The sequence below is a fragment of the Poecilia reticulata genome, linkage group LG2 (assembly GCF_000633615.1).
Source record: "Poecilia reticulata strain Guanapo linkage group LG2, Guppy_female_1.0+MT, whole genome shotgun sequence".
NCBI lineage: Eukaryota > Metazoa > Chordata > Actinopteri > Cyprinodontiformes > Poeciliidae > Poecilia > Poecilia reticulata.
In genome coordinates, this window is record NC_024332.1 from 28,719,617 (window position 1) to 28,731,925 (window position 12,309).

Sequence of the window (12,309 nt, forward strand, 5' to 3'; positions counted from 1 at the left end):
TATATAGTTCAGTCTTTGAAATTATAAAACTGACAGATTTTCCATCAAAAGCTTGCAACTGTAATTGCACTTAAAAGTGGTTCTGCAAAGTATCGATTTAGTGGGGCTGATGCCCGTCAGACCTTTCAGTTGTCGTTCTCTAGAAATATGCACAATTATGCACTACTTTAGGTTGGGCCATCATATATAAATTACATTCTGGTTGCAACATGACAAAAAGCGAAATGTTCACAGGGTTGAAATTTTTTTTTTCTTTTTTTTTAGAACAGTTCATGTCAAAACGTGTTTTTATGCCATCTCTTTTAACATAGAACTCCTGTCATGCATTGTTTCCTCTGCCTAAAACTAATGCTCATCGTACCAGTTCTGTGCAGCAGATAATTAAACCAAATGCCACTGGTTTTTATTCACTTTCAGTTTTAATTATAAACCTGCTTCACATTAGGAAATGTACTAATTTAATGAGTTTTCCTGACAAGAAATGTTATTGTTCAAACAAAAGCCCTCTTAAACATTTGAGGCATTTGCCAGAGAAAGACATTAAAAAAAATTTATGCATGCTTGAGAGGCTTTAAGTGTCATAACTTACTTCACAGTAAAAATGTTTAGGAAGAGTACACATAAACACAGAGCAATAGACAGCAGCTAGTTATGCCTAAGTTGAAAATGAGCTTTTAACTACCGCCATGTTTTTAATTGCACCAATTATGTAGCACTGGCTTTACACCTTGCTGATTTGCTCAAAGTTTGCTGGCATTACAACTACTCATAACTTTCCACTTTTACAGTCACTCAATAGCCCTGTAACGTAGCTCCCGTTTTAGCATCTTCTCTGACTTGAAACCAACTATTAAATACAGCAAGAGAAAGCCCCTCACGTGTTATAAGCACTCCAGTCTTATAAGATGCATAATGTTTCTGAATAAAAGAAAGAATCCTATTGCTTTCCCGGATTTTGTATGAATCCAATTTGTTTTCAAACAGTGCACAAAGTCATGAGGCAAATTTCGTTTCAAAATATGCAGTTCAGATTTTATTTTTTTAAATATGTGAAAAAGATATAGACTGCTAGGTCTCTGATCTAATATGAAGGCCAAAACACACTCCATAAGAAGAGAGAAATTGTTCTCTATATCTCAGGGCAGCAGACATTCTTCTTTTCCTGCAGCCCTGGTTTGGGAGTTCTTGCAGCTTGTTATTCCGGGCAGAATTTTCTTCTTGCATGGTCTCCAAGAAATATGACGTGGGTGTGCTGCAGTGAGAAAGTCCTCTGAAGACGGTCTGAAAGTTCTGCATTTTGGTTCTTGTGACGTATTGGATATCAACAAGAACATTTCTTGCTGACAAGGACATGTTAGGATTTATGTGGATAAATTTAGCTCGCTGTGTCTAAATGTGTTTAAACGTGCCAACCGTACGCTCACACTGATTCCCATCTTAAAAGTTAAAACTATTTCAAATCTGGCAAACAGAATAGTAGCTCTACTCCGTTGTAAAGGTTTGTTTTTCTATCATGCATGGAAAGTTGTTTGTCTAACCATAGGGAAGACTTAAGAGGAAAATATTCACATTTCACTGAGGATTTACTTGGTTAGTCATCCCTGCTACTAAAACGTAGATAGTTCCAATGTCATGTCCTTGTGTATTATCTGAAAATGTTAGAATTTGTTTGATAAAACTGAATCCACATTGAATATTCTACAGTATATCCAGCTTAGTAAGAATCCTCATAATAATGCCCTGAGGTGTTGCATTAGAAGGAGAAATATAATTTAAGAACAACTTTTCTATGCCATACATTTCTTTACTTGTATATACACTACGTAGTAGCTTCATCGCAGTTCTGCTAATATTGGATCAGACATATATTTTTGGTGAAACAGCATAACGAATCAAAAATACCCTCCAATAATAACCTTGCTGCTCTAAGGCAATGCAACCAAATGCAACACCCACCAAAGAGCCCAAGTAAGTCACTGCCACAGTGCAGCTGAACGTGCCAACATTTTGCCTTAATCTGCCCAACTGTCTTGGCTAGCACACGATCCAACTCTATAGGTGTGTTTTGACTGCAGAAACCTTTTCCAGGAACCAAGGTTATTCTGAGGTTCTTCACTCAGCTGCCATAAATTACGACAGTAGATAACATGAACCAAACAGCTTTGTGGAAGAAGGGAAACCATTAAAAATGATCTCGGTAAGCAGAAAGTCTTGTTGACGTTTCTCAGAACTTGTGGGTGAATCTTAAAAGGATAAACACTCATGTGGCTGAGCAACACTATTGTTTAAAAGTGTTTCTTTCTTGCTGCATTGGGTAGCAAGAAAGACACAAGTTGACAAAATATGTTATAAACGTACACCACAGGAATGAGCATTTGTGCATACAGTTCCACCACATTGTGCTTTGGTTCAGGATGTGTGCAGCCTGGCCTTTGCCTTCCTCTCGCTTCTAGAACAGTCCAGCTTTGTCCCCTTGACTTGGATTGTCTCTGGCAGAATTTTTACTGGGCCAATCAGCAAACAGAAGGAGAAGTTGTGAACGTTGACATTGATTTTCTGTGTTCTTTCAGAATTGCAGTCTGTTAATAGTTTTAGCAATGGCAGCGGACGAAGTGAACAAAGTCGTTCAGGCCACGCTTGCGAATAGTGAATTGACATTAACAGCCGCCTTGTTCGGCAGGCAATTTCCAGTAAGCTTCATAGTATCAAAATAGCACATTACATACTTTACGGGCAGACGTTAGCAATTGGGTAAAAGCCACGCCTCCAGTAAGCAGTCGCTTCTCAACAGCTGAGGGCCCAGAGCCTGTGTACGAAGCAAATGGCATAGAACAAGCATCTGGCTTTTACAAGATTAGCATAACATGAGAGTTTATATAGTAAATCTGAACAATATTGTACAATCTTGATTATTTCATGTTTTTGTTTGTTTTGTTTTTTTAGCCCATGCACCCACAAGCAATGTATAATTGTAAAATTACCAAAACTTTGTGCTAATACAGCTTACAAGGGATGGCATTTTCTTAGATGAGGAACAGAAACTTGAAAACACAAGCAAAGACAAACGGTCGAAAAAAAAGTTACATAATGTGGTGTCAACTACGCCTTAATCCTAGCAGCCATTTTATTAAGTTCACATTTCTAGTTCCACGTTGGTCCAGATTTTGCCTCTTTTCATCCATACCGACTCCACAGCATCATGCAGTTGCAGCAGATTTCTCAGCTGCACATCCATGATGTGTCTCTCCCATGCCAACCTCATCTCAACGATGCTCTGTTGGAATGAGATCTGGTGACTACAGAAGGTTCAGTGAATTCATTGTCATGTTCAAGAAACCAGTATGAGGTGCTTTCAGGTTTGTGGCATGGTGTGTTATCCTGCTGACACTGCGGTCATAAAGAAATGGATATAGTCAGCAACAAAACTAAAGTAAGCAGTGGAGTTTGAATGATGGACAATTGGTACAGAGGTGTTCCAAATATGTCAAGAAAATATGTTACACATCATCACGCTCTACCACCAAGTTGCAGTTATTGCTGGGCAGGTTTGGCCGGTACTTTTATGTCAAATTCTGACCCCATCATTTGAATGTGGAGAGCCTGAATTTGAAACTCACTAGCACAGAAACATCTTCTTTTTTTTTTTCAGTCCATTATTGTCTAATTTTGGTGAGCTTCTGTTTCAAGTTCTTAGGTACCAGGATTGGCACGGGGTCACTTGCTATACCTAACATGACTCAAGTGTTGCTCTGTTCAGAGGTGATATTCCACATACACTAACGTAATGGGTTACTTGAGGTACTGTTGCTTTTTCTATATCTCAAATCAGTCTGACCGTCCTTGTCTGACTGGTGACATTTACAACACATTTTCATCCACACAAGCGACAATCACCTGAGACTATTTTTTGGACCGTGTTGTATAAACCAGAAATATGGCAGTGTGTGGAAAAATCTTCGTAGATCAGCAGTTTCTGAAATATTCAGACCAGGGCATCTAGTAGCAAAAACAATCCCACGTTCAAAGAGACTTAGATACACCGTTTTAAAATTTTTTTTATTTTTTTTTTATGATGCTCGCTTTGAACTTCTGCAAGTCATCTTCACAACATCTACATGGCTAAATGCGTTGGGTTGCTGCCATGGCATTGGATTACTTATTGACACAAATAAGATACTCCTTATTCGTGTCAACAAGTAACTGTGCTTAATGAAAATCAAAATAAAACAGACCCATAGCTCACATGCTATTCCAGCTCCCTCTGAGTTCAGGAGAGGCACTTCACTTCAGATGTATCCTGGCTTGAACAATTTCAGACCCCATATCTACATCCATGTTTTATAAACAATCCATCACCCTGACTGGCTGAAAATTGAGATGTAAATATGATGCTGTCTGCAAGAGTTTTTGCTGCATATAAATACTGTGCTTATGATTCTCTTGCATATTACCAGCTTCACCAGCTGTGTGAAAAATGTTTTATTCTCTTATATGTATCCACAACCAACCTTCTCAATCCAAGCCAGTAAGTAAACCTTGCCCTAAAAGTTGGCATATCTGGGCTGGCACACCACTATAGTGCCAGAAAGAAAAAAAGTGTATGTTGTCAGAAGTAATCTGCAAAATCCTTAATCTGTTTAAGGCGAAGCTGTTCTCAGACCAGCTGATATTCAGAACCACCAGCAGTCTACCAGAACTTGGAGAACTGCTAGCTGCTCTCTTGTCAGCCAAGTAAATGGAAAGCACTGATGCCTTTAACAGTTAAAGCAGTCAGCCACACACATCTTAAACTTTCAATTTAGTTAAATAAACTGGGACTTTGGGTTTGGCTTCCCATTTCAAGCCCCACTCTCACACAAAAGACACACAGTTACAGCACTGAGAAAGCGTGACATCTCTCTCACTCTCTGCGGGGGAAAAGGGAAGACATCCTGTTTGTAAAGCTAATAACCATTCGTTCCTTTAGGCGACTCTTTTTATGTGCCTCATACCACACGCCCCTCTGCCACAAATAAACAGAAACACATGCACGCGCTCTCTCTTGCTCACACCTGGTTGCAAGCTCAGCAGCACAAATAACGCAAAAATAAGATTTACCTGCAAAAAAAATAAAAAATTGCAGGTGACACCTCCAGGTCTAACGATGATGGATACTGTTTTCGACGAACGCAGCCGTCAAGAGCCTTTATTTTATTCATTCTGAACAAACAAAATTCAAGCGCAAACATTTGGGTTGCCTGACGGGTGGCAGAAGAACCGGCAGCTGATCACACACATAAAGACTTTGGTACATATCTCTTAGAACCGTGTGCATGCAGTGTTTGGAAGATGGGAAAAAAAAATGACATGGCAATTTATTGCAAAGAATTGTTTGTATTTTTAGTGGAGGAAAATCAGCAGTGCTATAGCTGGACTGCAGCAAGACTCCGAAGCTGATCATCTCTATCTGAAACGTGCATATCTTGCCAAGAAGTCAAACCCATGATACTACTATAAAGGTATTTATTCCAGTTGTTTCCATAAACAATCATTAGTGAAATCACTTTGACTTTTGGAGATCATTTAAACACCCCATGCTTGGTGTTTTATGACCCACAAGTCGGTCTCAACCCCAACAGCAATCTGTAAAGCAAGTAGCATTAGTGCTTCTTTTCTACAGGAGAGGAGTAATTGTGGAAATGATCAAATTATCTGATTAAGTGTAAAAGTATATCGTTTTCTAAAAACTTAGTACCATAAGTACATTTATTTAGGGTATTCGGCCAGTTGATATTTATGATCTGTGGAAACCAAAGCGACTTTTTCTTTCTGCTGGCAGGAGGCTATGAGTAGAATATGGAAACTATCTGACATCAATGGTTGTCAAAACAGATGTGAAACATCAACCTTGTGGGTACAAACTGAAGCATCGTCTATTACAAAATATTCCACAACAGTCGACTCAATTTGGTAAAAAAAAAAAAAGCTGGATATGAAACACCCAAAACCAGGCAGGTACAAAACAGCAAAGTTGGAAAAATTACCAGAATCTATTTGATTCCTTTCCCACTTTATTTCCTCTGTGCAACTGATGTGCAATATGAAAACAAACAAAAAAAATTTATTTGTAGCTGACACTACCAAAACATTTTCAAAGTTTTATTGAGAATACCTAAATTTAGAATAATTAAAGCAGATTTGGATCTATAATGATGAGACACATCTCAGTTGCCTGTCTGAGGTTGGGACGAGAACAGTGTGGTAATGAAAACCATACATCACATTAATCAAATTCATCTTCATCCAACTCTCCATACTCCCCAACATCTCAGACTAATTCAAGGATTCATGATTAGAATGAAACCTTAAAGGAATAGTTCAGATTTTTTCAAATTGATTCTATTAAAAACCTACAAGCATAATACCTTATCTTTGTTATTTCATTTACTATAAATCCATTGGTCCTGGAGGCTAACACCAAGGGCAAGTCCAAGAGGGCCTAAAATATGACAGGAGACTTATATTGATTTTAGCAATTTCAGTCTTAAAGATGTTTTTTTGTTTGTTTTTTTGCAAATGATATCTTATGAATCTTTATTCTGTTGCGATGAATGCATTGCATGATACTTTCTTAAGAAGCTGATTATTTCGGAACACAAAACACTTTGAAGGAGGAAGGGGTGAACCAATAAATTATATTCCTGTCAAAAACACATAAAGTATCCAACGAGAGGAACAGTCTGATAGAAAACAGCATGAAACTCAAAACAATACCACCTCACTTTAACTGGGATCATTTTTAAGGTTTTTTTTATGCTTCCTTACTTTGATATCATGCACTTATTCTGACCTACAACATTTTTAAATGTTAAATGGTGTTCCTGCCATTCAATCTATTTATGACAGTTTAAAGGTTCATAGGGTAGCTTTCACATAAACCCCTTTGACGGTTTTGAGACTGGAGTTGTTTTAAGACAAGAGAGGTCCGCTTTGGTCCTGGCCACTCTCTGAGTAGTCGTTAGCCTCTGCCTTTGGGACCAACAAATCTGGATTTACACCAAATGAGAACACTAAGTGAGTTATCCACTGCAGGTGAGAGATAAACTGCATATAACCTTTTAACACACCCTCACTTCAAAACATCTGACACAATCCTTTAGCGTTTAGTGTAAAAGAGAGACGCGTCTCTATTAGGACCAATAGATATTTGCACTTAAACAAAAGAAAAACAACTTTATGTCGCTTTCCCCTGCTCCACCCCACCCCAGTGAAAGTGACTTGACATGCTAAAAGGGGGACTTGAGGCGAGGCACAGACTGGTAATCCTCTTGGCTGAGTGGGGGCCTCCAGAGGGCCAGCTTCCACTCCCACCCCCAATCTCTGTCCACCCCCCCAGCAGCGCTGACAGGCCACCCCATCCAGGAACAGAAAAGCCATCTGGTGTTTGTTTGGGACAGCTCACACACAGGATGTACGGCAAGAAGGGAGGCTGCGTGTGTGTGTGTGTGTGCATGTGTGAGTATGTGAGTGTGTCGGGGAGTCACGCCTGTGTGACTGTCACTCCTTCTGTGTGTGCGCTTCTGGGTGTGTGTCACCGGGATGCTCACGCTTCAAGCTTGTATTTGTCCATAAAATTCAATAAATTACCGAAAAATGGTAATTGGAGACAGAACACATGGGAATTGTGGACAATGCTTTGCAAAATACTGATTGGACTTCACAATCCTAAACTTCAATGTAATTTTGGGCGATTTTATGCGATAGATGAGCAAAATGTTTAAGTTAAAGTATTGATTGTTTTGGAAAGTGTAAATTGTATTTGTTTAAAGACCGCGTTTTTGACAATTTTATCTGCAAAATAGCACAATCAAAGTCGTACTGGACGGGGAACACCTGATCTGCCAAACTCACCTTTTAACATTTGAGTAGTGTCTCAAATTAGATTTAGGTCTCGACTTTGACTGGATTGCTTGAACATGTGCTTTGATCTACGCCAGTACTTTGAGGTTCTGACTGTATGTTCAGGGTCGTCTTAAGTCTTTTGAAAACGAAGAAGTTTTCATCCAGGGCCACCCTGTATGTACCAACGCCCATCTCTCCATCCTCCTGAAGAAAAGAATACTGTAATAACCTTATCATGATTCTCCCACTACCATGTTTCAATGACCACTTGCCCATGCTGCCTCAGTCCCAGTCTGAAGTCATTCACCATCAAACCAACTATGACCAGCTTTCCGGTCTTTGGCAAAGACCTTCATCTATATGCTGTCACTACAATGTTCTAGCATGAAGATTGTGTTTACAGCCGATAGTTTTTTTTCAAAATCCCAATAAAATATAGTTACATTTGGGATTGTGACAAAACCTTCACAAGACACTATGCCCGTAAACATTTGCTCACACCCACAGAGAGATTTCACCAATCAGATCATGACGTTTATCCAGGTGCATCAATGATGTGATTGTGTGTCTACCTTTAAAAAAAAAAAAAAAAGCAGTAGCTCCTCTAATTGACCAGCCTTTAAAATCAACGACCAAACAATATACCGGCTTAATGTGTGACCAAAGTCCACATGACATGAACCTACTTCACACACAGACACAGCTGTTCTGAGACATCTGTTATTAATGCGGTGATCATAGATGCGATCTCTGCTGGTACCTGATTCATCATGACTACCGTCACCCTTTATCGTGTCTCATACAGGTGTCGTAAAAAGGATACAAAAAAAAATCACAGAATGGAAACAAGATCAAAGCTTTCCTTCCTTTCTTCTTTTTTTTTTTTCTTTTCTTTAGCGATCGGACTTACCAAGCAGCGCACAGGCAAGCAGGAGCGCACCGGTTGCCATTGTATGTGTTGGTCCGCGGAATCACCACCAATTCGCCCTCCTTTCTTTTTTTCTTTTTTTTCAGATGAGTATGCAACGGTCGAGACAGCGCAGCCACTATCGCTGATCCTGGATCAGAGAGATGAAGAAAGGTGTACGGATCCCAGAAGAACCTGCTGAGGGGGGTGTCTGGACGGCAGAGTCTATAATCCAGAGCCGGCGAGTCCGGTGTGCGACTTTCTCCCCCCAACAACACACGAGCTTCTGGTGACGCGTATTCCCCTCGCCCTCACCCTCACCTATACGCTTTTCATCGCTGACGACGTGTGCGTGTGCCTGGCTCCAAGGCGACCCAACCCACTCCCCCGCTTACTACGCATCCGAGACTGCGGAGGCGACCCCCCCACCTCCCTCACACACACACACACACACACGCACGCACGCACAAACACACAGGCAGCTTCCTTAGAATAATAATATAAAAAAAGAAGTCCGGCGTGACTTGTGCGTATTTTGGATACCTGATCCAAAAAATTTAAAAAGACTCAAAGAGCGTCTTGAGGGATGTAGGGAGCGCGAAGGAGTCTGGGATAAGTCCTCTTCGCTGATCGGAGAGCAGCTCTTTCTCTGGCTTTTCTCCACGGTAAATCCCGGAGACTATAATCAATCTCTCACCATCGCTCCGCAGAAAGCCTCAATGGGGCGGGCGCTCTAGACGAAGCAGATGCACGGCTTTGTGCTCTGTCATAACCCATCAGATTTATAAAATTGTAACACTGACTCAAAACGCTCCGGCTATACGACCTGGCACAGTCTCCCAATTTATCCATCTAATTCCTGGCAACGATTCCAAGAAAATCTGCGCGTCCGTTCAAACTCGTTCAGTTATGTCTAATAAATGACTGCGTCCTGTTGTTATCCCAGTAGACGCACTTCCGATCCTGTTTTTTCTCTCTCTCTCTCTCCCTCTCTCTCTCTTCCAAGGTTATTTCCTTGTTTTTACTTTGGCCAGTTTGAAAACTTAGGAGCGTGGCGTTTGCTCCCACCCACTCGCAGAAACCACGCCCCGGCAGCGGGGGGTCTGCCACAGAATGAAAGAAGTTAGATTTGCATTTCTCAATTAAAATTCTGGAGCACGCTGCTCAAGGGCTGAATAAGTCACTGGTTCAAGTACCATCTCAGTGAGTAGCAAGTGCTCCAAGAGTACCACCACAGAGGAATAATTTAAACCAGTAACAGATGTGCAAATATTTTAAGAAAATGGAATACTACAATAAGATTATGTACAATTACGTAAATCAAAATATCATAAAGATTTCAGTAATAAAAGTGATATTTCATATCAAAAACGTTGAAAAGGTTATGATTTACAACTAGTGAGGACCTCAGTAAATGTTATTATCACAAATTTATCCCAATAAGATAAATATATTTTTTTAATAGAGGAATGTTATTCTAAGATCATGTATGGCCAACAATCACCAGGAAAGAATTTTGACTTTTCTTGGCTGTTAACAGAGCTGTGTACGTTAGCATTTTAATGGAAAGTTGAGTGGAAGTTTCTAAAAGGTACACACCCACCATGGATAACTTCATCCTGAGAGCATTGTGAAGGAAAGTTCAATAGTTTGGGGAAGATTTGAGAGCCATGACCTGCAGCTGGAGTCAGTGCTCTAACAAAAACATAATCTATCCCTACGTTTCATCTTTTGGGTCAAGCCACTCTTAAACTCGACACTACAGAAATGTTTGGTGTCCACTCTGCCTTCTGATGTGTGTGGTGCCCTGCTGTCGTGCCTCAGCTCCCCTTCCTTTTGCACATTTGAGTTTGTCTTTGTTTTTTGCACCTCAACACTTCCTTCGCACACATACAACACATTCAAGCATTTGCATTACGCCACTGACACGGACTTTCACAATCCCTTGTAGTTTTTGTCAATGAAATATTCATTTTTTCCACCTTAACCACTCCATGGTCTCCTGTATTTGTTATGACCTTGAACCAGTCGTAACAGTCATCCAAAGTTTTTTTTTCTTTCTTTTTGTTTTCTTTCTGGAGGAAAAGTGCAGAAACACAGAAAAGTATTTAATGTATAGCGTGTACAGTTGCAAAAAAAAAAAAAAAACATTATATGTGTTTTCACTCAAATGTGTACATTTTTGCATTTGAAGTTGGAAAAAATTAACACAATCGTCTCTTGAAGTCAGAATTCCAAGTGGGAATGTCAACCTCTTCCTCAAAATCTAATATGGATGTCTTGCATCCAGACAATATTAGTTATGGCTGGATTTTAAAAACAGAAGCAAACTATCCACTCTTGACAATTTGCATCTTATTGAATTTCCCATACTCATAATACTGTATTGTCTCCATTAGTGAGCGTATGACAGTGTTTGACATTTTAAAATGGAGAAAATGTATTGCAATAGCACGTTTGCTAACAGTAGTTAGCATGGTCACTGAACTAAACATGGAGGTCGAGCACAGATTAGTTGGATTTGATGTCATCTCCAGATCTAACTTCTGACCTTAGTGTTAACCAGAGCACAGCAAAAACAACCACCAGACTTATTCCTGGTTCATTGCTTTGTTCCTCAACCAGTGACACTTGTACCAGATTTTGAAAACTCTAGGAACAGGTTAACCGAAGCAGAGAAGCCTTTAAGTAAAATCTTTAAAGCTTATAATTTCTCCCATCATTTTATTTGCAGAATAGATAGTAATCACCCTTCAGTGACAGCACAGATCACTTGCACAATATACTGCATATTAAGTGCATGATGAAAAAGGATTCTTTTCATAAATGGGTTTCACTCGTCTTTTGCTCTTCGCAAAAAGTCACCTTCTCATACATAATTTGTCCAACCTTTTGTGATGCAGACAGGAAATTCCTAGCACTCTCCTCTTTGTTTATTCCTTTATTTTATACTGACAGTGAACAGAAGGAATAAAGTGGAAGATGTTACAGACAAGTTGAAGCAAGATGAACTTTACCATGGACTTAGAGGATGATACCCAGAGAAGAATCCACCGCCTCAAGAAAGATCTTACTATAGTTTCTCTTCAACTTACACAGTGACAGTATGTTTTTGGGTGTTATATACAGTTACATTTAATACATTAAGATATGTGTTCCAATGAAGGTTTGTTGTCTGATTGCAAGTACCTTTTAAAAAAATCTGAAAACAGGTATTAAATCATTGTGTTGAACATGTTTTTGTTTTTATTGCTCTGGTTTTATTTCCTAATCATCATTAGGAAAAATGATGATTAGGAATGTGTTTCACTTAGTGAATTTAGTTAGTGAAATGCATGAACCTTTCAAAATAAAAATTTATTGAATGCTATTTTATATACTTGAGCCTGAGAAAAGTCCAAATTCAAACACCTGCACCAAAGTTTTGTTTTCATCACTGAATTATCAGTTCATCCCACCCCGAAACAAGCCGTTGAATGTGATGACACTCATATCTATGATGAGTGCATGCAAACTTATGA

General features: G+C 39.5%; 1 protein-coding gene across 2 annotated transcripts in view; it reads right to left on the bottom strand.

The window, feature by feature from the left end:
• igsf3 (immunoglobulin superfamily, member 3) overlaps positions 1–9,813 on the bottom strand; it is a 106,441-nt gene extending 96,628 nt beyond the window's left edge. For both annotated transcript variants that reach the window (XM_008400850.2, XM_008400840.2), the window contains exon 1: positions 8,792–9,813. In XM_008400850.2, the coding sequence (XP_008399072.1) occupies positions 8,792–8,831 (40 nt within the window). In that variant the 5' untranslated portion in view covers positions 8,832–9,813. The remainder of the gene's footprint in view (positions 1–8,791) is intronic.
• Between the last annotated feature and the right edge of the window lie 2,496 nt (positions 9,814–12,309).